Genomic DNA, 27,603 nt, shown 5'->3' on the forward strand with positions numbered 1-27,603 from the left:
ATCAAGCCTACACATCTTCTTTCAAAAAAAAACAAGCCAACTGTTAGCAGTATGGAGGGGAGCAAAATTGTCAGTTTTGTCTCACCCCTGTCTGTAACTTTATTTATTCATCCCACGTATGTCCTCACCATCCTCACTCCCATACCTACTGGCCCAGCAGTCACTACATTAAGAACTGTTAAACTCCATGAAAAGATTGGAAAGTCTTTGAGATGCCCATGAAACTGTCAAGGCAACAAACACTTATTCAAAAGCCCTCTGATAATCCAGCTGGGATCAGAGAATAATATTCAGTAGTCCTTCTGGAGATGTCAGCCTCTGATTGATCAGCAATTCCAGGAAGATGGGGCTTCCTGGTTGGGCTTTGTAAATCCAGCAGAAAGCCTTTAGGCAACCAAGCAGCTGCCTGATTGATGTGAGATCTAATGGGTTTTCTGACCGAGGTAGGCTACAGGTTTCTCTCCATGCAACTTTCCTGCTTTTGGACTTAGTCTAAAAGCAGGACATTCCACTCTGAGATATAATGTACCTTAATAATATTTTGACTAGAAGCAACTTAGGGAATGTTATGATCTAATGCTATGAACAATCCAACATGTCCAGATTTTACTGCAACAACACCAGAGTTCCTTTTGTGCAACTTGATTCTCAATGGTAAAATAATTATAACAATAATCCCTAATGAGGCAAGTGAAATTCAAATTGTTGATTCGTCAGTTAGACTAAATGTTATTTATAGTTTGGACAGTTCTGTTCTTTTTGGAGAATTCAGATTTTGATGGATTTCTTTGGCTGATATTCATTACATTTATCTGCTAATACAGCTCTGGTCATTTTAAAGCTGTATTGATGTCTGCTTTGCATTAATGTATCATTTTACTGCTCCTGTATTCTCATGTTTAAAAATATAACAATTTGCTGTTCCTTAGTAATGTTAATTTTAATCAACCTCATGAAAACATATTGTCAATCGGCAAAAACTTAGAAAATAGAACGTGGCTTGAGCATGAAAATCAAACAGACAAAAACAATGCTATTTAAAAGGTTGGCTTTTGGAGAAACTAAAGTGAAGCTTGAAGTGAATGGTGTCACACTGGAACATGGAAATAAGTTTGTCTATTTAGGACAAATGATAACAGGAGATGTTAGATGTGATGTGGATGTTAGTAGAAGGATAGAAATAAGCAGAAGTAATTTTGTGAAGATGGATGACTTGCTAACAACAGGAAAATTGAAGTTTGTAACTTGGGAAAAAGTACTCATAAAATAATACATTCTATCCACTTTCCTGCCTGTCTCAGATATCAGAAAAATAAAGTATCTGTGGAAGAAAATAAAAATGTGAATGTTAAAGCATATACTAAAAAAACTACTTTAAAGACGATAAAACAAAGGATTTGAAATTGCAAAAGAGAAACAAAAAGTGACACGCATAAACAGAAATGTCATTTTCTTTGGCTTTTGGTCAGAGCTGAATAAAGCACTGAGACCTCTTGTAGAGGACAAGTATAGGATAGCAAATGAGAAATTGCCCTAGGCAGAGCTGAACAATGAATGTCACAGAATGTTTGCAGATGACCTACAATGTGTGGATGTGGATGGCACAAACCAGACAAGCATGGGAACATGACAGCAAATCACCTGACAAACAGCAGCTGTGGCAGAACGTGAGCTGTTTTTTGAGTACAATAGGACTTTTTGGCTGTAACTAAAAGAAAAGAAAAAGCACTGACTTATACTTTATTTAAAACTTTGAAAGACTTTGGACCCTAGCTCTCCTGACGCCTAATTGCAGCCAAAACATTGATTACGAGCAAACATTGATAATAAGTCAAGAGCACATATCAGATGTGCATGTTCAACAATATTCCTGTTATTATGATACAACAGTGAAATTTAAAAGACAGATTTTACATTTATATAATAGAATGTTAGGATCCCTAAGGGGTAACTAAACTGAAATAACTACATTTATTGAATGATCGCCAAATGAAGAATTGATCATCAAGATTCCACATTTTATTGCTTCTTATTTAGTATAGATCAAAGTCAAAACAAATTATGCATGAATTAACAGGCAAGTAATACTTCAAAGGAAAAATAAATTTCACCTTAAATAGTTGATACAACAGTCTGGTTTACATGCAGACATTCACATCATTTCCTGCACAAGTGTAGTGCTAATTTACTGCACAATTCCACAATATGCTGTCTTTATTCAAACAGCATAAAAAGGAGTGCTAACCCACAGTGCTTTTATTTTATGTTTACACTTATGTTTATCATTAGCAACACACACTTTTACGGGTCATTGACAGTTCCATTTTCAGCGAGCGACCAAAAGTGTTTCTGTTCAAATACCCACTTCCAGGAAATCACCCACGCTTTAATATCTCCAAGTTGGTCAAGCATCTTAATCATTTAAGCCCATGTTTTGTCATTTGAACTTTAACCTTTCTACCACACCACCTCCTCCTTCTTTAAGGTAATTCTTAAAATTCATCACTTTGATTACATCTTTGTGATCTTCCTTTGTCTCACCCATTTCGAAATTGCTATTAAGTTTTAATGTTTTGCATTCCATAAATCTTGCTGCAGAATACAGCTTTCTGGTACCTTTTCTAATGGCATGATTCACTTGAGATGCTGCTTTCAATATCTGTTGGAACTGACCTATAAATCTCTAAGTCGCTATGCCATTGCACAGTACTAAGTTTTGGCAATGAAAAATGTTAAGTACTGTTTATCCTTTTAAAATGTGGCAACTGTTATTTACTGACGTAAGCCTTCAGCTGTCGTATTTTGCCCAGACCACCATCATGTTAATATTGACATTTACTTCCTGTGGTCCTCAAAGTTCTTTATTATTTCAGTATAATCTGCAAATTTGGCCAATGATCTGCCTAACCTTTTAAACAATATAATTATTTACTAGCAAGAAGTATTGGGCCATGAGGACATTTCCACAATTCTCCTGATCTCACTCTTATCAATATACTTAATTGTACTTTACATTTCTCCTGACTTACCAATTTTAAATCTAATTTGTTAGCCTATGTCATAAATTCTGGATATCTATGTCTGCTTCTCTCTTCCTTGCTACCTCACTTTCCTTCTTTAAGACACAGCCTTCCTGATATGTCTCCTATCATCATCATCATCATCATCATCATCATTATCATCATCCAGTTTCCATATGGTTGCCAAGGAACCCTAATAAAGGTGAAGTTAATGTAGATCATGGGCAAAAAGTGCTCTCCAGTTGTGAGCAATAGACCTGGCACATGAAAAAATGGGGCTTCCTTTGTAAATTGTTTCTGTGCTCGAATATTGTTGAAGGAATTTCTCAGAGCATTGTTCTTATACCTAAATACCTGACCGCTTCATCCCTGACTTTCCTTAAGTCCCAAGGTCAGAATTGACCATGCAGGAAAGTGAATTTTTGAAAGTTTTTTTTGTCTTAATTCATGCTTTGTGTCTCATCATCTTCCAGTTTTGGACTTGAGAAAAGTTAAACATTATATATCCGTGTTTGAAATTTTACACCAAACTACAACATTTTCAGAAACAGTGGTGCAACCGGGTGTTAAATGGCTTGTGCAACATTTATGTTGAATTGATTTGCTAATTCGTGAGCACTGTTGTGAATCAATAGAGAATGAAAGCCATGTAGTAGTATCTATATGAAGACTAAATGTATTGCAATGAAGCTGCAGTGTAGGAATTTGTGATTTACTATTAAAAGAGCTTGCCTTTGATTGAAGGCTTTGGGTTGAATATGTGTGTGGGGCTCTGTGGATGTGTTTTTGATGTGGAGGCATGTAAAATAGGATGGTTGCCTAAACCAGCACTGTCATACTGCACTCCCCCTCTGCAGCTCACTCCATAATAGAGTGTAGCTGTGTATCAAAGTCACCAGCCTGCCCATAATAGTGAAAAATCAGTAATCATGTCAATTAAGTTTGTTAATGCTGATTTGGTTCTAATGTTCCCTTGCCCATGCAATATACAGTTGGTTTGTGAAGGAAGGCAGAAGCTAGCTGCCTGATTTTGTAAAAATGAAATGTTTCAAACTGCAGTCAGGAAGAAGGCACTATCACTGGAGGATGCCAACAGTTAGGAGATCCCCTTCCTTCCTAAGCGAATGTTCGATAAGATTCACACGCCTCCATAAGGTGAAATTCCCTCCCTGCCCAGTTGCCCTGACGTAGCTGGATCTGGGATCCATTCGGGTTCCTGCCCACAATCTCGCCAGTAATCATTGTTGACCTCCGACACTGCCAGGATTGACCAATCTGCTTCACCAGCAAGTCCAGGAGATTTCTGCTGATTGCAGCCACTTTCCAGAAAGGGCTCAGTTGGAGACTATCAAAACACTGAAATAAATATCAGAGGCTTGTCTTAGAATCTGACAGGATTTGTCAATCAGATATTACTCCTTCACACCAGCATGCCCTCAAATTTTCTTATTTGATGCATGGACCTCTGAGGCCTATGTGTGACAGCAACTTATGGAAGTGGAAGTCAATGGTGCAATTGGTGGGCCAACACTGTGCATGGAACATTGGTTCACGCTCACTCACACAGCCTCGATGAAAGGCAGCTTCACACTGATATCTTTATTTGAAGCTGAGGCAGAAATGCTTGAAGGTGAACTGATAGTTTCTGAACTCATAGTTAGATACATTTATTAATGTTCCCTGAGTAGTTTTACATAAAAAGTAAGATGTTGAATTGCAGGTTTTTCTAAATAAAAGACGTATTTCCTTTAAAGCAGGTTTCTGAGGTGTGCCCAGTTATTACCTGATTTATGATGGTTTATTTTCTTGCTTTGATTGAACAGGCTATCTGTAGGTGAATCAGGTATTCTAATTAGTCTGCCTAATTTGAACATTCCTGGTATGATGTATATGGAATTGTCAGTTTGAGAGGTTGGATTGGTGACAAACATTGCTGTTTTACCTTACACAGAAGCTTCATTATCCTGGCCTTAATTACATTATTCTATTTTGACTTGCTGATTGGTTCACTGCCTGTTCATCTGTTCAGGAGCCAGTAATCTTCTGTAACTTTGAAAATTGGTTTTACTTTGTTAAGAATTCAGCTGTAGGCAATACTGGACAAGTCAGATCCCAGAGTGAAACTTGGCTTGATAGATGATTAGGTTTATTTTTGCAATTTGTTTACCACTAACCATATTCATAATAGCATGCCAACATACTTTGAAGAAAACAACACAGACAATTTGGAAGCAAAAACAGAAATTGTTGGTAAAACTCAGCAGGTTTGACAGCTTCTGTGGAGAGAAAACAGGGTTAATGTTTTGGGTTCAGTGACCCTTCTTCAGAACTCAAAATTCAGAACTTAAAATAGAGAATTTGGAAATTTAGTATCAAAGAAAAAGATTCAACTCATTATTTTAAATAATCTTGATAGATACTCAAGCTCAACAAAGTACCATTGCTATCTTCACTTTAAAATTTCTGATTCAACTGATGGGGTCACAAGCTTTTCCTTATGGTGAATTTCTACATATTTACCTGATATATTCCCTTCATCTCTCCTTGAGAGAGATAGGCTCAGAATAAATCCATGAATTTTATCACTGAACTCCAAAAGAAAAAGCCTCTGGACTTTGTTTTGTTAGTTAATTTACTATTTTGTGAGATGTGGATGTTGCTGTCCAGACCAACACTTGTTGCCAATCCTGAATTGCCTTGAACTGATTGCTCACTGGGCCACTTCAGAGGACAAGCGCGAGGCAACTTGAGTTGTTTTGAGATTGCATAACAGTACACCTGCAAGTGTGGATCTTTTCTTCTGCACTGAATTTGCATCTGGTGTCTCTCTGAGTCATATAAAAACTTAGAAAATGCTTCAGTAATGATTTCATCAGGTAGTTTGCCTCATCATTTAACTTAACTCACATGATTTCATGGAAATGCTGCTTCGATCCAATGCTTTAATAAATGAGTTCTGACTTTTAAAAGAATGAGTCACCTTTAGAGAACTAAAAGGCAAAAATCCATTTACCACTACTTTAGAACCTAAGTTCAATCTAATAATATATTATAAACCTTCAACTCAACTTTATTTATTTATCCTTATTGGAACAATCATTAGATAGCTTTTATCATATATTTTCCAGCAGTCGATTTTTGAAGGATTTTAACCAATAAGGCAATTGCATTATCCATGTTGGAGTCAGTTTGTCAAGTTCACTCAATCGTACGTATACAACCTCCCAATCCTTTTCTAGAAAACAACATTTTCTTGAACACAATTTTTTTGTGATTGCATTGAGTGTTTATTCTTGTTCTAAATCAGTTTGGATCAAAAGAAATTATCAGTTCAAAATTATGGCTGAGAAAATTGAAGACAGTTAATACATTCAAAAGATGTTGTCTGTTATGTTAACTTAAGCATTGACCCATTTGTGTTAAAAACTCCATGTGAAGAGCTTTTGCCCGAAACATCAATTTTCCTGCTCCTCAGATACTGCCTGACCTGCTGTGCTTTTCCAGCACCACTCTAGTCTTGACTCTAATCTCTAGCATCTGCAGTACCCACTTCTGCCCATTTGTGTTAAAGATTAATTTTTCCATCACAGGAAGGAATGGTGGACAAACAGAAATTATATGAAGGTGTCCGGTGTTTGTTCACTTTTCTTGACAGCATGGATTTCGGGCTTATGTTTCAATATCTGAAAAGGCAGAAACTATATAATTTACAGCTTGATCAATAAACGAAAAAGGAATGACGCCCAAACAAATCTGGTATGGTCCTTTTTTTTAATGTGGTCATCATTTTCCTCTAATTTTTCTTCCTCCTGCATGGATTTCCCAGGTCAATGCTCGACAGTGGCTTGTGGAAGTGGAAGTCATGCGGCGGTATGTCATTTGACGTGAGCAGTGCTTCCCAAAGGCTGTGTGGCTTAGAGAGAACATTAGGAGTCATATTAGTTCCTGGCTGATAGCAAGAGGATTTAAGTATATTTTAATGGGCAACCTCAGAACCCTGAAGGAAAAAGCATTAAAACTGGCAAATGGGACATGCTGGTCCAACACACCATATATGTTTCAAAATGGAGCTCCTACACAACCAGTACATTTATTTCCAGGCATCACTTTTAAAGAAATGAAAATCTTACCCCCTCCCCCATCTTACACCACAGTATCTTTCTCACCAAATAGAGAACAGGGAAGAAGCTTAAGGTCACAAATCCAAACAAGTACTTTTTTTCAAAACTTTCCTTCTCAGGCCTACACAAGGAAAACATAGGCCTCAAATTAAAAGGACTTGCCTACTAGCAACCCCATTCGGAATCTTCAGCCTTGGGTGATGCCAAAATGTAAGGGAAATCAATTTGAACTGGACTCACAAGGAGATCGGCTATTAAAATTGTTCAGCTGATCAATGCGTGAATGAACAAGAAATTAATTTGTCAGCTCCAATTTTCTAAAGGGTCACTAATTACATTTCTCCCTCCTGAAATACATAAGCTGCGATATGATTTGAAGCCACTCAGAATAATTTCAGCCTGCTTCAGTATTGGAGTTAAGGTTTCCCTATCATGGCCTTGAGCTGCTGTGCTGACCAAGGTGTAATACCTGGTTTTCATTTGCCAAGTACATGTTGCCGTTAAAGGTTTCTCACTCTTTGTAAATCAAATTAATTACCTGGAGTTTGATTCAAAATGATAGGAATGGAGCCACATTAAGCAATTATTAAAGTCAATATAAGTATTCTTATTGTTATGGTTAAACATGGGGAAATTATTTTTGGATTTAAAGCCAGAATTGGGATAAGTAGTAAATGTTTGCATCCATGATGCCAGATCTTAAATGTTTTTGATTGGATGAGAAAGGGAGGTCAGTGTGTGGATGGACGTTGTGGGACAGAAGTAAAACTTTAACATCATATCTCAAGCATGCGTTTCTCCCTCAGTACTTAATGCATCTGTGAATTGCTGCAGTCTGCACTTTGATCTTGTAACAAAAATGATTCACTGTGGGTATACCTGCAGGTTACATTAAGAAAGGCCTGTGGTCTGATGTATTGTAAACAAAATAGTTGGCCTGGAAATTCTGCCATAGGATACCAATACATGAATGTTCATACCTACCCATGAAATTCCTTTCTCTGTTATTTTAACCGATACATCAATCAGTTTAAAATAAACTGGCTGACATGATTTATTAAATAACAAGGAGAACACTTTCCTGCTAAAATGTTCATTTGTTGACATCCAAAGTCATAATTTCGTAATCTTACTTTTAATAGGATTATTTTTGAGTGGTTAAGCTTTTGAAGGCATTTGTCAAGTTTTGCTATTTATCAAGGTTTTTACCAATACAATTTCAAATATAAAGCACTGACATAAGATACTAAATATATCTGTTGGTTGTGTTGTTAAAGAGATGAGTACAAAATTGTTGTTGAAAATTGGACTATCTTGTTTCTTACGTCAGTACAACAACAATGTGTGTGATGTGGCAGAAAGAGGAGGGGAATAATTCAATAACCCCTGAAAACAAATGTGATTCAAGATTAACCCATTCACATTACTTCTAATGTAGGTAACTTATTAATGTTATGCAGCCTGCTAATTTGCTTCATTGGTTTGTGCAGTCAGCAGGAAACATGCTGTTCAATGTTTGCATACTTTAGCAAGGGGACCCAGGTTTTTTGAGCATTGCTTCAAGCTTGCCTGCTTTGGACCTAGAGCCATCCAAAACCCTCAAAGGGGAGATGTACTCTGGCTGGAACAGGTGCTGGAATTCTTTCTTCCTAAGTCTAAACAGGAGGCAAAGTGAGTTATGAGTCTGGATTCATGACTCATTCTTCATATGCATCATTTTGTCTCACCCTTACACATTTCTCACTGCTGTAAGCCTCAAACCTTCATCTCACAAGTTAGTACCAACATCAACCATTGAGTTAAGACAGCCACACCACTGAAACACATTGCACCATACTAACTGAAAAACTTACTTTCTCTCTGGTTGTATGTTTGCTCTCTGAGGTGGTAGATTTGTTCTCAGGCATTTCGTCACCATGCTAGGTAACATCATCAGTGAACCTTCAGTGAAGTGCTGGTGTTCTGTCCTGCATGCCATTTGTGTGTCTTGGTGTATTGTGGTGGGTGATATCAACTCTGGTTCATTTTCTGAGAGGTTGGTAAATGCGGTCAAAATCGATATGCTTGTTTTTTTTAAAAGATATTTTTATTAGAAATTTAATATTTTGACAGATTTACAAAAATAAACAGAACTTTCAAGCACAAACATTAATATAAAAATAGATCTTAAATATATAATCATCAACATTCAAAGGAATGATACTAAAGAAGAAAGAAAAACAATGAAACTCAGTTAACTACTAATCTAATCCACAATTATCCAGAGTGTATAGTTGAGTCACTTACATCCTTCAAACAAGAGAAAATGTTCTCTAATACACTCATAACAGTATAATAAAAAGGAAACTATTTCCAAACAATAAGAACAAAAAAAAACATGTTTGAATGGAGATCCTCCCCCTTGTTCTCAGGGGGCCTTACTTCCTTTCTAAAGGTCCACCATATCCTCTCCCAAACAGTGTCCCACCCTTGACCCGGGCGCTCCTTAATAGGATTTAGATATAATACCGAGCTAGAGTTAACAGTGAGCGCCCCACCCCCACCCCTCCCCACCCATACCTGAGTACATCTGATAGCATCAATGCCACGTACAAACACACATAACTATAAAATTACAACTCCAACAAATTACAGTTAAGTATAATAACATAAAATAGCAAAGGAAGACAACCCTGCTCCCAGAAGCAAAAGTAAAGTAGAGTAAAGTATCCACTTCTCCCCACGGAGTGTGGAAGAGGCAAGCCAACATAAATTGTCTCTTACGATTTATTTAAACGAGTCTAAAAGTTCCTTAGCCTCTTCTGGTGATCTAAAATTATACTCGGATCCTTCGTGGTTAAAGCATAACGTCGCTGGGTAGCGTAAGGTGTATTGAATATTTAAGTTCCTTAGACATTTCTTCACCTCATCAAACGCCTTCCTCCTTCGTGCCAAAGCCGGGGAGAAGTCCTGAAATAACATAATCTTGGATCCTTCATGAATCATAGCTTTAGGATCCTTTCCAAGATTTCTGGAGGCATCCAGGAGTATCTGCCTCTCCCTATAACTCTGCAGCCGGAACAGGACCGGGCGTGGGCGCTGGTTTGGGCCAGATCCGCGTACTGTGACCCGGTAGGCCCACTCCACCCTTACCCGGTCAGTTTCAGCCCCCAGGTTTAAAAGCTGGGGCAACCATCGCTCCAGAAATACTGCTAACTGTCCCTTCTCTTCTTGTTCAGGGAGGCCCAGAAGACGGATATTCTTTCTCCGATTTCTATTATCCAGGTCATCCATGTAGATTTCAAAGGCCCGGACTCTCTGCTCCAGAGCTCGCACCTATTCTGCAGCTGTTTGTGCTGCAGCCTCGGAGGTCGTGGCCTTTAGTTCCGCCCCCTTCACTCGGCCCTGTAATTCCTCGAGAGCCTGGCTGTGTTTCTGCAGCTTTTCTTCGAATGCATTCCATCTCTGTCTGGATTCTGCGATGAAATTGACGAGTGTCGTTTCCAGCCTGGCAATCATCTCTTCAAGGCCTGTTTTTACATCAGCTGCAGCCGGAGGAGGAGAGGAGGGTGGGGGAGGGGTCTTTGTTTTCTGAGAGCTGCGGGGTCCCTTTGGTTTACTCATTATCCACTTAATATTAAACTGCTTAAATATAATAGTAAGCAGCTAATTAAGGTTAGAAAATTTTTTTGGGTGGTTTGGTAAGTGTGGTGGGGGTGAGTAACTCACTTTACCCAGGTTTTGGGAAGAGCTCTGTAAACTCAGACTTGCTGAGTCGCCGCCATCTTGGATCTCCGATATGCTTGTTAATGGAGTTCCGGTTTGAATACCAAGCCTCGAGGAATTCCTGTGCCTGTTTAGCCTATCCCAGGATGGATGTGATTTTCCCAGACAAGCTGATGTCCCTCTTTGTCTGTGTGTATGGATGCTAGTGATAGTTGGTCATGTATTTGGGTGGCTAAGTGGTGCTCATATATCCTGGTGGCTAGTTTGCTGCCTGTTTGTCCAATGTAATGTTTGTTGTAGTCCTTGCAGGGTATTTTGTATGAGATGTTCGTTCTGTTGGTTGTTGGTACGGGATCCTTTATATTCATCAGGAACTGTTTCAGTGTGATGGTAGGTTTGTGGGCTCCCATGATGCCTAGAGGCCAGAATAGTCTGGTTGTTTTCTCCGAGATGTCTTTAATGTATGGCAGGGTGGCTAGAGTCTCTGGTGTATTGTGTCTTCTTGTTTAGGTCTGTTGTGTAGGAATCAGCAGACTGTGCTTAATGGGTACCTGTTGTTCCTGAATACGTTATATAGGTGTTTTTCCTCGGCTTCTCATAGTTCCTGCGTGCTGCAGAACGAATAGCTCTTTCCACAATCCAGGGCAAGCATTGTGGATGACACCTTTGTTATCACGAAATGCAACAAATTAGGAGCACATATAAAACATTCTTACTGGTATAAAGTTCACCGAAGAGGAAGAGAACAACAACAGACCCCTTCCTAGATGTCGCAGTAGAACAAAAAACCAATGGAGAGCTGCAGACCAGTGTCTACAGGAAAGCTACACACACTGACCAGATACTCAACTACAGGAGGAATCACCCCAACACACACAAACAGAGCTGTATCAGGACATTATTTAAATGAGCCACAACACACTGCAGCATCCAGGAACTACAAGAAGCTGAGGAAAAATGCCTATACAATGTATTTAGGAACAATGGGTACCCGATAAGCACAGTACGCTGATTCTTATACAACAGATCTCAACAAGAAGACACAATACGCCCAGGGACTCTAGCCACCCTGCCATATGTTAAAGACATCTTGAAGATGACCACCAGACTACTCTGGCCCCTGGGCATCATGGTAGTCCACAGACCTCCACTACACTGAAACAGTTCCTGGTGAATATAAAGGACCCCGTACCAACAACCAGCAGAACGAATGTCATATACAAAATACCCTGCATGGACTGCAACAAACATCACATTGGACAGTTGGACGGGAAGCTAATCATGAGGATACATGAGCACCAACTGGCCACCAAAAGACATGACCAATTGTCACTACTATCCATATGCACAGGTAAAGAGGGACACCAGTTCCAATGGGATAATATATCCATTCTGGGACAGACTAAACAAAGAAATACATTATAATTCCTTGAGGCCTAGCGTTCAAACCAGAACTCCATTAACAACCATATCAATTTAGACCCCATTTACATCTTCTCAGAAAAGTGACATCACCCACCACAACATAGCAAGACACATGAATAGCAAGCAGGATAGAACATCAGCACTTCATTGGAGGCTCACTGATGATGTTATCTAGCATGGTGATGAAACGTCTGTGAACAAATCGGCAGCTCAGCGAGCAAACTTATAAGATTAGAGTGGTGCTGGAAAAGCACAGCAGGTCAGGCAGCAGCCGAGGATCTGGAAAATTGATGTTTCAGGCAAAAGCCCTTAATCAGGAATGAGGCTGGGAGCCTCCGGGGTGGAGAGATAAATGAGACCCATTTACTTCTCCATCCCGGAGACTCCCAGCCTCATTTCTGATGACAAACCTTTGCCCGAAATGTCGATTTTCTGGCTCCTCGGCTACTGCCTGACCTGCTGTGCTTTTCCAGCACCACTCTAATCTTGACTCTGATCTCCAGCATCCGCAGTCCTCACTTTCGCTGAGCACACTTGCAACCTGACCTACAAATCTTCTCCAAAATCAGATTCATCTCTCTTGCAGGTCAAGTGACAGCGTTGTCTAAACAGTAATATTTGAAACTACACAAACTTAAACAATTGAGGAAACTTTGGTTACCATTTCTAGTGACTTTTGTTGAGGTCAAGTCTAGCACATGGGCTGAAACCACTGAAGAGAACAGTACCTTCACATTTAATCATCCTTCTCAAGTCCCCTTTGCTCTTTGCCAAAACTCTGGTTTGTAGGTTGCAGATTCTATCAACATTTACCTCCTACTTTCTTCTCTTTTCTTGCTGCAACCAAAAACTTGTGCTTTTCTCCAGAACTGCAACCAGGTTAAATGCTGGTGGAACTGAAGGAAAAATTGCCAATGAGGGAATAATATCGTGCTCTCTCACACTTGCAGGCACTAGCTTAGGGATTGATGCTATGGACACTTTAAAGGACAGCTAATAGGCAGGATTTGCATATGGTGAGATATTCTGCAGGAGTGTTCTACAACCAGGGCAAGAATTAATCACCTGAGAGCATTCTACAACACAGGATTTGGGCGAGAACTTCAATGGATCAAGCTATAGAAGATGGCTAATGGTATGCACAATGAAGTATGCATTGGGAAGCATCCCAATTTCTTTATTAAGATTGAGAGTCACAGCAGAATCTGAGGCACCTTTGTGCAAAGCTTTGTTCAGATCTTGGAGTTGATCCTCTCCAGTGTGCAACCCACTTGTCACAATTGTAGGCTCAAACATGTCGCAGCACTTGATGGCTGCTCTCTCCAAGTGGAAACTAGCCAATGTCCAGGTGCTGCAGTAGGAACTTGGACCTCGGAATTTCAAGTGAGGAAACTCAGATTTGTTACATGCAAGTTTAGGTTGATGCTACATTAGTCAATTGTACCCAACATGGCTACGTGTATCAGCATTCCAAGAAACTACAGAATGTCACGGTCATCCAGTAATCTTTCAACAATTTAGATAAATGAGGTGATTCCTGTGGGAGCAACAACCTTTCCATGAAGCTCTCACGATGAGGGCATTTGTTCTCTCTCAATGTTAATCTGCACTTGTTACTGCCGGTCAACTCAGACCACTGCTGCCTATGTTGAGTTGCTGCAGTGAGGGTTGGGCTCACAGAGTTAGTTGAGCTGTCTTCTGCGAGCCTTGCTGGTTGAACAGCACTGCGTAAAACCATTATGACAGGTGAAGACACAGGAAGATAGGCACCTAGTTAATGCACAATATTGAAATCCTGCTTAACATTTATTTGAAGGCTGACCCCCTACAGTTTGACACATTGTAATTTTACTGTAATCCTCACAATGCGCTGTGCTTGTTCCACCTACACCTCGTTGGTAAGACAAAATGAAATGCAGAACCTCAATCACCTCTCTTATTGTACTGTTGTACTATATGGTCTGGGAAATGTTGCAAATGTCATCAGCTCTTGCCTGGAAGGAGTTCAGTGCATAAAAGTTCACCTATGGTCATCTCATGCCCTTGGAAATATAGTCTTTGCCTTGCTCTGATATTACAGTTGTGTCTACAGTTGATCATTTCCAAGAGGAAGTCTTTACTGAAGCACATTACCTTGCCGAACCCAATTTTACTAGTAAAGCTAACTAAGTTCCTTTGTTGATCTGAAATTTCTCTTAGTTAAGGTTTTAAGCTGATATCAGGGGTTTAACTGTGTAGGATTACCTTGCTGAAAAGTGAACATAATAAAACAGTCCACAGGGTGATCTTTGCATTTTCTCCCTGACATGTTGCCTGTAATGGGTAGTACCAATTGGGCTGCAACCATGTCTATCAGCGGAATTGCTGAAGGTAGAATCAAGTTCACAAAAACACACTACACCACTTGCTCAGATAGTTTAAAACTGTAGAACTCCAAAAACCGCTAGAGACTTCTAAAGTGCTGCATTGCCAGTACAAATCAATTAGTAACTGACCTGTAAATAATTGACAATACTTTTAAATATAGGTAGCTTTGATAGGAACATCTAACTGCATCACTGGTTTTCAACTGCTGAAGATTAAAAAAGAATGTGAGCTGGATTGTTTAAAAATGGTTAACGTGGGTTCAGATCAGTATTATTTGCTGATTGATGTGTTGTTCTGCCTCCTCTGTATATTTTCCATGAACAGTTCCTGCACATTTGCCGATGCCTTCACTAAAATGACATCTCACATGGCCTGCATTAGAATCATGTATATGCCCCACCATCTCCAGTTTGGAAGCAGAAATTAGGCTAACTATCTGGGTGCTAAGATGCCAAGGTCTGCTACAACACTAAGAGATTTTTAGATGAGATGTTCAATATCCAGTTTTAAGAACCAGCTGTGACTATACAATACTTCGACTACCATTTTTAAATATGTATTTGTTTTAATAAGTCACACCAGACATTGTTCTGAATTTATGGCATTTAAATATTTTACATTCTGCAAGAACTTTGGCACGGAAAATGCAATAGAGAAACTTGACATCGAATCCACAAAATTCCATTCATCAAATGGAAGTATTTTTGAAAAGAAACATTTTCCTGGAATAAAAGTAGAAAATAAATGCTTAAGTATTCCAACTGAAAAACAGAAAAGAGTTTGCTCACTCTTGTCCATATTTTTCTCACATATTTGGAGTTTTATTTATTTGTGTTCCTAAAATAATATGAAAAGTGGAAGAAAATTTCTTTCTTTTTGGGGCATAGATATGAAAATTAATTTAAAACTGGATTGATGTTTTTAGGTGACTTCAAAGATAACTGAAATTTGTGCAGTGTTCCATGAGGCATGTGATAGGGAGCATGTAGCTACTATCAAAACCAGTGCTAGTTAGTGGGTGAAGTTTTAAAACACTCCTAAAAATGGAGATTTGGTCTTATCTGTTGCTGTTCAGCTGGCAGAGGAAAGGTACTCTTGATGGTTGCTGAGGAGGGAGGAGATTGACTTCACAATCCACTAGCCCTGGCTTTGTATCTGTACTTTTCAAGACATGAAATCAACAGGTCAAGAAGAAACAAAGAAAATGCAATATAATGTGAGCTAAACAAGATATACAAATTAAGGTGGTAAAACCTGTTTCATTGAAATTCCCTCGCCTGTGTAATAAAGGTAAAAAAACATGTCAATCCTCCTTGCAAAGGGAAGGAAGGAATAATGTGTCACATATCAATAGATCTCTGGAGATGCAATTTTAACTCCAAGCATGGAATGTGCAAACAGTAGGTGGAACTTTTGCCTCTTGCTGTCATTTTGGGAGTTGGATTCCATCATCATGTAACACATGCTTTGTAATGCTCAAATGTGGATCCTTTTATCAGCCACCCTATTATCAAGTGGCCCACAAACCAAACCTGTTGATTCTCAGTTCACAGGGGAGGGTTGAGGCTGCAACTTCTTCCTTTGGCCCCAAAATAGAAATTCTGGACTTAATGTGTCTTTGCCCTGAAGAATCATGGAGAAAATGCCTGTCCCATCCAGTTGACTGTTGAAAGTCCGGTGGAAGTCAGGCAGCTGTGGTAAGATTATTCCCTCTGGTTTGGAAGTTATTTGTAATAGGATCATGAATTTAAAGTTGTCATTGAGAGGAGGAACAGGAAGCCATGAAGCAATTCTTTACATAGAGAGTGGCATATGCATGGAGTACTTTGGCACTGGTGTAAGTGCATAGCATCTTTTAAGACAATTTTGATCAAATTTGTAACAGAGGAAATTACAAAGCATAAGGGAATGAAATTCAGTGATACTAGTTTTGAAACCTCCAGTAAAGTCCATGCATTTTCAGTTGATTGAGTAGGATATCTGTGCCTTAACTTGAAGGCTTATGTTTATTACTGCTGCATTTTTTCTTTTACTGACTGATTTTAAATTAACTATCCTACAAATTGACAATGATTGGTTGAATGTCAGAAATGATAGAGGTTGTCACCATTTGCAATTTGTTTAACCAAGTGTCTGTGACTTTGAGGTGGCTATAAAAAGAAACATCGTAGTCCCTCTTGGACATGTCCGACTGTTAAACCATAAATGTAAACTAAGAGGACAGGGAAAGTATTTTGTTTTGGAATTACGACTTGGTCTTTGTGATGGTTTTAAATAAAACACAAATTTGACAGGAGAGCCTAGCTGTGCCCTATTAACTGATCAATAAAATAATTCATAGACAACAAAAGATTAACTAAATTACACTTGCCTAACTGATAAAATACAGTAAACAGGACTTTTTCCTTTCACAATTCACTGACAATATTTTGGAGATCGGGGAGAGCTGTGGAAAGATTTTGTGTTCAACTGACCTTGTGAAGAGTCTATAGTACTACGTTTGTTTTGAATTTCATTTCAAATAATATCTCAGTTGTAAACTAAATGAATAAATTGGAATCTTATGCAGTTACTAATAATGCTCCATTGTTGGTACAATCTTACTTATTAGAAGTTGACCACTGAGAAAAAACACAAATTGCAGTTGGGGACTTCAAAGCATTCTGCTTACCTTTAATTCAAATCAAAATAATTAATAGGAATGCTACTCATATGACCTGTTCTCTCGAGGGCATGAATTTCAGCTTTTGGAGTCTTGTTCTTTTATAATCTTAATATTCAATAAAAATATTTCACATTTGTGGAATGTTTCTTAGGTTCTGCCACAGGAGAACTGAAGGAAAATATAGCTGCAAAGGCACAAGGAACAAGTTGATTTAGGCAGAGACACAGCAACTGTCTTGACAACAAACTGATCAAAAATCAGAATTGAAGTAAACAAAGAGAGGAAATTCAGCATCTTTAGGGTGATTAGATATTGGATGTCCATCATGTGACACACCACCTTACTTTCCTTTCCATTTGGGTACTGCTTCATTGGAGGTGGATGAACAACGGGATCTCAGATACCAATGTAAAATTTCCTGACAGGTGGTTATGGTAAACAAGCACTCGAAAACAGAAGATGACCTTTGGATGGAAGATGACTGGAGAAGTGAAAATAATAAAAGTAATGACTAATTTATGCAAAACAATTGCCCAGGACATTATGAAGGGAAATGTATTTTAACTTTGGGCAGTCCATGATATAAAGTACACAAAAACCACTTGGAATTTAGAGCATGGATTCACCAGGATGATAAAGTAAAGGGAAAGTTGCCATAGTCCCACTTATCCATTACACAGGGAGGTGACCAGTAGTGGTCTAACCTGAGGGTTATTCACACCTTAGGCAATGGAGAAGTTGAGAAGGAGAGTCCTTCACGATAACCTCAGCTGGTATGGGAATTGCTCCCACACTGTTGACGTCAATCTGCATTTGAAACCAGCCGTCGGGACAACTGAACTAAGTTAATTTCAATGCAATGAAATTTGTTGGATTCTATAATAGACTTTGCCATATGATTGCCTGTATAGTAAAAAGAAAATTTATCTCGAACACGTTTTGTTGCACCAAGAGTCTTGTTTTTTCACATTTTGCAAATGATGTGACACTATTTGAAAGTCCTGAAAGAAGAGTGCACAGAAACAAGCCTCAACAAAAATGGACTATAAATCAAAACAAATTGGGTGAAACAAATTGTGTCATTTGGAATGGATGACACTAGTGTTTACATCAAACTCAGAGAAGAGACACCAAAGCACCTAGTCCTCTTCTCCTTTCTCTGAAGTTCAACTTTGCAGCAATGTTTTTATTGGAAACGACTTATTAGTTAAAGTAAGCCAACATCTCAGACAAAAGGGTGTTACGTAGCTTGGTCATAAATAGTCATAGAGTCATAGAGATGCACAGCATGGAAGCAGACCCTTCGGTAAAACTCATCAATGCCAACCAGATATCCCAACCCAATCTAGTCCCACCTGCCAGCACCTGGCCCATATCCCTTCAGAGCCTTCCAATTCATGTACCCATCCAGATATCTTTTAAAAGTAGCCTCCACCACTTTCTCTGGCATCTCATTCCATTCACATATCACTCTCTTAGTAAGAAAGTTGGCCCATAAGTCTCTTTTATATCGTTCCCCTCTCACCTTAAACCTATGCCCTCTAGTTCTGGACTCCCCCTCCCCAAGGAAAAGACTTTGTCTATTTATCCTATCCATGCCCCTCATGGATTTTGTAAACCTCTATAAGGTCACCCCTCAGCCTCCCAACGCTCCAGGGAAAATAGCCCTAGCCTATTCAAGTAAAAAATGAGGTCTGCAGAGGGCATCGTCGATCACGTCTGGGGGGAATCTGCGGTCCTTGAAGAAGGAGGCCATCTGGGCTGTGCGGTGTTGGAACTGGTCCTCCTGGGAGCAGATGCGGCGGAGACGAAGGAATTGGGAATATGGGATGGAGTTTTTACAGGGGGCAGGGTGGGAGGAGGTGTAGTCCAGGTAGCTGTGGGAGTCAGTCGGTTTATAGTAGATGTCTGTGTTGAGTCGGTCGCCCGAGATAGAAATGGAAAGGTCTAGGAAGGGGAGGGAGGAGTCTGAGACAGTCCAGGTGAATTTGAGGTCGGGATGGAAGGTGTTAGTAAAGTTGATGAACTGTTCAACCTCCTCGTGGGAGCACGAGGCAGCGTCAATACAGTCATCGATGTAGCGGAGGAAAAGGTGGGGGGTGGTGCCAGTGTAGTTGCGGAAGATGGACTGTTCCACATATCCTACGAAGAGACAGGCATAGCTGGGGCCCATGCGGGTGCCCATGGCAACTCCTTTAGTTTGGAGGAAGTGGGAGGATTGAAAAGAGAAGTTATTCAGGGTGAGGACCAGTTCAGTCAATCGAAGGAGGGTGTCAGTGGAAGGGTACTGGTTGGTGCGGCGGGAAAGGAAGAAGCGGAGGGCTTTGAGTCCTTCGTGATGGGGGATGGAGGTGTGCGGCGGGAAAGGAAGAAGCGGAGGGCTTTGAGTTCTTCGTGATGGGGGATGGAGGTGTCCTTCGTGATGGGGGATGGAGGTGTCCTTCGTGATGGGGGATGGAGGGACTGACTCCCACAGCTACCTGGACTACACCTCCTCCCACCCTGCCCCCTGTAAAAACTCCATCCCATATTCCCAATTCCTTCGTCTCTGCCGCATCTGCTCCCAGGAGGACCAGTTCCAACACCGCACAGCCCAGATGGCCTCCTTCTTCAAGGACCGCAGATTCCCCCCAGACGTGATCGACGATGCCCTCCACGGCATCTCCTCCACTTCCCGCTCCTCCGCCCTTGAGCCTCGCTCCTCCAACTGCCACCAAGTCAGAACCCCACTGGTTCTCACCTACCACCCCACCAACCTCCGTATACAACGTATCATCCACCGTCATTTCCGTCACCTCCAAATGGACCCCACCACCAGGGATATATTTCCCTCCCCTCCCCTATCAGCGTTCCGCAAAGACCACTCCCTTCGTGACTCCCTCATCAGGTCAACACCCCCCACCAACCCAACCTCCACTCCCGGCACCTTCCCCTGCAACCGCAGGAAATGTAAAACTTGCGCCCACACCTCCTCCCTCACTTCCCTCCAAGGCCCCAAGGGATCCTTCCATATCCGCCACAAGTTCACCTGTACCTCCACACACATCATCTATTGCATCCGCTGCACCCGATGTGGCCTCCTCTATATTGGGGAGACGGGCCGCTTACTTGCGGAACGCTTCAGAGAACACCTCTGGGACGCCCAGACCAACCAACCCAACCACCCCGTGGCTCAACACTTTAACTCTCCCTCCCACTCCACCGAGGACATGCAGGTCCTTGGACTCCTCCACCGGCAGAACATAACAACACGACGGCTGGAGGAGGAGCGCCTCACCTTCCGCCTGGGAACCCTCCAACCACAAGGAATGAACTCAGATTTCTCCAGTTTTCTCATTTCCCCTCCCCCCACCTTGTCTCAGTCGGTTCCCTCAACTCAGCACTGCCCTCCTAACCTGCAATCTTCTTCCTGACCTCTCCGCCCCACCCCACTCTGGCCTATCACCCTCACCTTGACCTCCTTCCACCTATCACATCTCCATCGCCCCTCCCCCAAGTCCCTCCTCCCTACCTTTTATCTTAGCCTGCTTGGCACACTCTCCTCATTCCTGATGAAGGGCTTATGCCTGAAACGTCGAATTTCCTGTTCCTTGGATGCTGCCTAACCTGCTGTGCTTTAACCAGCAACACATTTTCAGCTAGCCTATTCAACTTCTCCCTATAGCTCAAATCCTTTAACCCTGGCAACATCCTTGTAAATCTTTTCTGAACCCTTTCAAGTTTCACAACATCTTTCTGATAGGAAGAAGACCAGAATTGCCCACACAATTCCAAAAGTGGCCTAACTAATGTCCTGTACAGCCATGACATGACCTCCCAACTCCTGTACTCAATACTCGGACCAATAAAGGAAAGCATACCAAACGCGTTCTTCACTATCCTATCTACCTGCAACTCCACTTTCAAGGAGCTGTGAACCTGCACTCCAAGGTCTCTTTGTTCAGCAACACCCCTGAGGAACTTACCATTAAGTGTATAATTCCTCCTAAGATTTGCTTTCCCAAAATGCAGCACCACACATGTATCTAAATTAAACTCCATCTGCTACTTCTCAGCTCATTGGCCCATCTGATCAAGACCCTGTTGTAACCTGAGGTAACCTTCTTTGCTGTCCACTACAACTCCACTTATGATGTCATCTGCAAACTTATTAACTATACCTCTTATGCTCACATCCAAATCATTTATATAAATGATGAAAAGTAGTGGACCCAGCACTGATCCTTTGGCACTCCATTGGTCACAGGCCTCCAGTCTGAAAAACAACCTTCCACCACCACCGCCTGTCTGCTACTTTTGAGCCAGTTCTGTATCCAAATGGCTAGTTCTCCCTGATTGCACGAGATCTAACCATGCTCACTAGTCTCCCATGGGGAACCTTGTCGAATGCCTTACTGAAGTCCATATAGATCACATCTACCACTCTGCCCTCATCAATCCTCGTTGTTACTTCTTCAAAAGAGCTCAATCAAGTTTGTGAGACATGATTTCCCATGCATAAGGCCTTGTTGACTATCCCTAAGCAGTCTTGCCTTCCCAAATACATGTGCATCTTGTCCCTCAGGATTCCCTCCAACAACTTGCCCACCACCGAGGTCAGGTTCAATGGTCTTTAGTTCCCTGGCTTGTCCTTACCAACCTTCGTAAACAGTGGCAGCACGTTAGCCAACCTCCAGTCTTTGGCACCTCACCTGTGACTATCGATGATACAAATCTCTCAATAAGAGGCCGAGCAATCACTTCCCTAGGTTCCCACAGAGTTTGAGGATACACCTGATCACGTCCTGTGGACTTATCCACTTTTATGCGTTTCAAGACATCCAGCACTTCCTCCTCTGTAATATGGACATTTTGCAAGATGTCACCATCTATTTCCCTATATTCTATATCTTCCATGCCCTTTTCCACAGTAAATATTTGTTTAGTATCTGCCCCATCTCCTGCGGCTCCACATAAAGGCTGCCTTGCTGATCCTTGAGGGGCCCTATTCTCTCCCTAGTTACCCTTTTGTCCTTAATGTATTTGTAAAAACCTGTTGGATTCTCCTTAACTCTATTTACCAAAACTATCTCGTCCTCTTTTTGCCCTCCTGATTTTCCTCTTAAGTATACTCCTATTGTCTTTATACTCTTCTAAAGATTCATTCGATCTATCATGTCTATACCTGACATACGCTTCCTTCTTTTGCTTGACTAAACCTTCAATTTCTTTAGTCATCCAGCATTCCCGATACCTACCAGCCTTTCCTTTCACCGAATAGGAATATACTTTCTCTGGACTCTCGTTATCTCATTTTCCAGCCATTCCTTTACCCGCGAACATCTGCCCCCACTCAGCTTTTGAAAATTCTTGCCTAATACAGTCAAAATTGGCCTTTCTCCAATTTAGAATTTCAACTTTTAGATCTGGTCTATCCTTTTCCATCACTATTTTAAAACTAACAGAATTGTGGTCGCTGGCCCCAAAGTGCTCCCCCACTGACACCTCAGTCACCTGCCCTGCCTTATTTCCCAAGAGTAGGTCAAGTTTTGCACCTTCTCTAGTAGGTACATCCACATACTGAATCAGAACATTTTGTTGTACACAATTAACAACCACTCCTCCATCTAAACCCTTAACACAATGGCAGTCCTAATTTATGTTTGGAAAGTTAAAATCCCCTACCATAAGCAAACTGAGATCTTCTTACAAATTTGTTTCTCAACTTCCCTCTGACTATTAGGGGGTCTATAATACAATCCCAGTAAGGTGATAATCCCTTTCTTATTTCTCATTTCCACCCAAATAACTTCCCTGGATGTATTTCCTGGAATATCCTCCCTCAGTACAGCTGTAATACTATCCCTTGTCAAAAATACCACTCCCTCTCCTCTCTTGCCTCTCTTTCTATTCTTCCTGTAGCATTTGTATCCTGGAACATTAAGCTGCCAGTCCTGCCCATCCCTGAGCCATGTTTCTGTAATTGCTGTGATATCCCAGTCCCATGTTCCTCACCATGCCCTGAGTTCATCTGCCTTCCCTGTTAGGCCTCTTGCATTGTCATAAATGCAGTTTAATTTATCAGTCCTACCTTGTTCTCTGCTTTGTCCCTGCATGCCCTGACTGTTTGACTCACCTATTTTCTCAACTGTACCAGTCTCAGATTGAAATCTCTCCTCACTATCTCCCTGGGTCCCCACCCCCAACCACCCCCCAACCTTCCTAGTTTAAATCCTCCCGAGTAGCTCCAGCAAATCTCCCTGCCAGTATATTAGTCCTCTTCCAATTTAGGTGCAATCCATCCTTCTTGTACAGGTCACACCTATCCCAAAACAAATTCCAATGATCCAAAAAGATGAATCCTTCTGCTGTACACCAGCTCCGCAGCTATGCATTCATCTGCTCCATTCTCCTATTCCTGCCCTCACTAGCTTGTAGCACTGGGAGTAATCCAGATATTACAATTCTCGAGGACCTCCTTTTTAAATTCCTGCTTAACTCTCGGTAATCTCCCTTCAGAATCTCAATCTTTTCCCTTCCTGTGCCATTGATTCCAATGTGTACAATGACCTCCTACTGGCCCCTCTTCCCCTTGAGACCATTCTGCACCCATCCTTGATTCCGGCACCAGGGAAGCAACACACCATTCTGATTTTTTTGCTGCAGGCCACAGAAATGTCTCTCTGTACCCTGGGCTAGGGAGTTCCCTAACACAATCAATTGCTTGGAACTTGACGTACCTCTCATGATGTGAGATATGCTCAGGATGTCAAAATCCTGGTTACTGTGCCAAGCACTGAAAGGGTAGCTGAACAGAAAAACAAAACTTTGAAGGCCAAGAATCATTTGGCAGATATCTGTAAAGAGTTTTTTTAAGCTGCTTTCACCTACAAAAAGGCACTGCAGTTAGCCAAAAAGAAGGAAACTAGAAGTGACTGCTGCTGCATTTAGGCAGAACTCAAAATATACATTTCCCTTCTCTTGTCCCATTGCCCTGCACAACACCACTTCCTGATGGTGTCCTTCACTGGTCTGATCCTGTAGTTTAGAAGGATGGTATAATGCACAACCAGGTTAATATTAGTGTTAACTGAATGTAACAAAGGTATGGAAATAAAATTACTTAAAATTTGTAATCGAGCGTAGAACATTCAATCACTACATTGTTTGAGATGCAACAGTGGATCTTGTACTCGATTGTAATGGTGGAGTACTAGTTATGATGTGTTTACTGTATGCTAACTGACAAACCAGTAGTTTCTTTTGTAAGCAACCAATACACCTGGCTGTTCAGTCTCAACTAACAATACACTTAGTAGTATGTGCATTGTCATGAGATCCAACTTTACCATAAAATGTGCCTGTACCTTAAATAATCTGTTCAAGCAGCTAATTGGTATAATTTAGGTGCTGAATGCTTCATGACAAATACAGATGTAGAAAGGATATTGTACATTCTGACAGAATAAGTTATTTTTATAGTGTTAAAAACTGCTTTCATTAAACTAGCATGAATGATTATTTTTTGGTAAGTCATTGAATAATGAGATTTTTAAAATTAATATCAAAATGGTATGTTATGGAAACTGACATCAGAGTAATGTGCGTTTTGTTCAATGTTTCACTTAACTAATGAGGAATGTGACGGCTGTAATTCAAATGTCTAAAGAGCATGTTGCTAATTATAGGAATTCATTTTGATCTACTTACATCTCTAATTCTACTAAAGAGCACATACACATATGAATAATTTATGAATATGACTCAATGGTTCAAATTGTTCACGTTTTCTCAGCTGAAGAAGTTGACTGCCATTTCAGCAAAATACTTGTCCCCATTAAAAGGGATTTATGCTGTTAATTGCGATAACTTTTTTGTGGTGAGCTGAATTGACAGCAATTTTGTCAAGTCATTGTTTGCTGCTACACAGTTCACAAGATGTCTCTTCTTTACCACAATTTGCAGGATGGTTTACATATTCCCAATGATGAGAGCTAGTAAAGCTGGTAATTAAAACAGAAATGTTGAAATTACTTGGCAGATCTGGCAACATGTGTGGAACGAAAAGTGATAATTAACATTTTAGGACACTGATTACTTTTTGAAGTTCTGATGGATGATCGTTGACCTGAAACTTGAAAACTGATTTTCTCTCTTTGGTTGCTTTCAGACTTGCTGAGTACTGCCAACATTTTCTTCTGGTTTACCTGTTTCCAGAATCTGCAGTATTTTACCTTAGAATTAAACTGTGATATTTGTGTTGGAAATACCAGGATTGTATGGAATTTGGGCATGGCCTTGCAAGCTCATTTTTTTTCTCACATTTTCAGGCCTGCAAGTACTACAATTCCAATTGGAATATAGTGAACTACAAGTATGAAGAGTATTCAGGGGATCTTAAACAGTTACCTCGGTAAGTCTTTTTTAAAAAGATGCTCTAATTTTAATCTTTGGGTAATATTGCTGTTTATTGTATCTTACCTTGATCCACAATGTTGAAAATCTGAATGCTGAAAATATGTTGCTGGAAAAGCGCAGCAGGTCAGGCAGCATCCCTCCTGAAGAAGGGCTCATGCCCGAAACGTCGATTCTCCTGCTCCTTGGATGCTGCCTGACCTGCTGCGCTTTTCCAGCAACACATCTTCAGCTCTGATCTCCAGCATCTGCAGTCCTCACTTTCTCCGAGTAAATCTGAATGCCCCAATAATATTATTTGCTCATAATTGAGGAATGTTTGGTGCCTTATTTGTGCCTTGAAACAGATAATACATTTTTGATTCAAGGTCAGTGTTACAATATTGTTTCACAAAAATAAATTTAGAGTTGAAATATACTTGATTCATACATAATTTCCTTAAAGTGGGTTGAAAATTTCTGTCTATCTCACTGCATTCCCACTTATTTTGACAACAGTATAATGCAGGAAACTGGCACTGATTGATGAGCAGGACAGTTAAAGTGAAGGTGTTGTAATGAAGGGAGGAGATTGGGAGTTTGGTCCTTTTCCAACCAAGTCAACTGATTAATTCATTCGAGTCAGAAAATGTGCTGTAATCTTGTAGTTTTATACCAAAATCATATGCAATTACATTTATAACAACAGTACTTGCTTAAAAACTCTACAATATTAAATAGATATTATTGCTAAGGGTACAAAACGTTGAGAGAGAGAGTTGTTTTGGAGAGTCTGAATTTATATAGTTAAAAAAGGTGTTCAGAATAACCAGAAATGTGTTTCCTTTCTAGGAAACAGTTTAGACCAGATAAGCTGCCTTCGCATACATTTGAGATTGACCATGATGATGTTGAGAAAGATGAGGTAGGTATACGTGACAAAATCATGAAATATTGTTCAATTTAACAGTTATGTTTGCTTCCAACTTCTGTACTCACAGATTTGCTCAATGACTCTAAACCTAAACATAAAATTCAGTCTGCAATTAAATCATAATTATCGACAGTTATAATGTAAATAACAGCACAATGATGAGACAAGACAAAAGAGAGTATTTCCACTTAGCTAGGAGAATTTACTTTGCTTGTATTCAACGAGATTTCTGTTATTCCAGCTCAAAAGCAGTACTTCTGACATGTGTCGTCAAAATGCAATATTTAACAGCCTGACAGAGATGAGCAGCAATTGTACTTCATACACAGTGGAGCACAACATTGCTGAAATACAGCATTTTTTTGGTCACACTTTTAAGTTGTGTTGCTTTCTTTTCTCCTTTAGTTACCTTATGTCATTTAGAATGTTTAGGTGATGTTTAGCAGTCAGGTGAATGGACTAAACCCCTGACTACTAAATGTCGCACGCAATGAATCCTGTTATGAGAAAGATGTGGCCTTTTCTTTCTGCCTTTCTAAGATCCATTTGTAAGTTTAGGAATTCACTGTTTGGATAATTGAGATCTCAGTACATGAAGCTTGAGAGGTACAATCCATTCATAATGGAGAGCCTTTGTTGTAAATCTTAGAAGCTAGAGGGAAATTTGGTACCATGTAAGGAATTTGATTTATTAGTTTTGTTTATGGTAGCTGTTTCAAATTGGAAAGTTGAAAATCATACAACACCATGTTATAGTCCAACAGGTTTATTTGAAAGCACTAGTATTCGGAGAGCTGCTGCTTCAACAAACAACCACCTGATGAAGGAGCAGAACTCTGAAAGCTAGTGCTTCCAAGTAAACCTGTTGGATTATAACCTGGTGTTGTGTGATTTTTAATTTTGTACAACCCAGTCCAACACCTGCACCTCCAAATTATAGTTTCAAAATGGAGTTCGCAATTTTAATTGTTTCATTTGAAGATGTATTGCTCT

General features: G+C 40.3%; 1 protein-coding gene across 4 annotated transcripts in view; it reads left to right on the forward strand.

The window, feature by feature from the left end:
• The window catches only part of dock10 (dedicator of cytokinesis 10), a 341,361-nt gene that overhangs the window by 161,038 nt on the left and 152,720 nt on the right, over positions 1 to 27,603 (forward strand). For all 4 annotated transcript variants that reach the window (XM_060834855.1, XM_060834853.1, XM_060834857.1 and 1 more), the window contains exons 4-5: positions 25,613 to 25,695; positions 26,529 to 26,601. In XM_060834855.1, the coding sequence (XP_060690838.1) occupies positions 25,613 to 25,695; positions 26,529 to 26,601 (156 nt within the window). The remainder of the gene's footprint in view (positions 1 to 25,612; positions 25,696 to 26,528; positions 26,602 to 27,603) is intronic.

Source organism: Hemiscyllium ocellatum, chromosome 13 (assembly GCF_020745735.1).
Source record: "Hemiscyllium ocellatum isolate sHemOce1 chromosome 13, sHemOce1.pat.X.cur, whole genome shotgun sequence".
In the NCBI taxonomy this organism is placed as follows: domain Eukaryota; kingdom Metazoa; phylum Chordata; class Chondrichthyes; order Orectolobiformes; family Hemiscylliidae; genus Hemiscyllium; species Hemiscyllium ocellatum.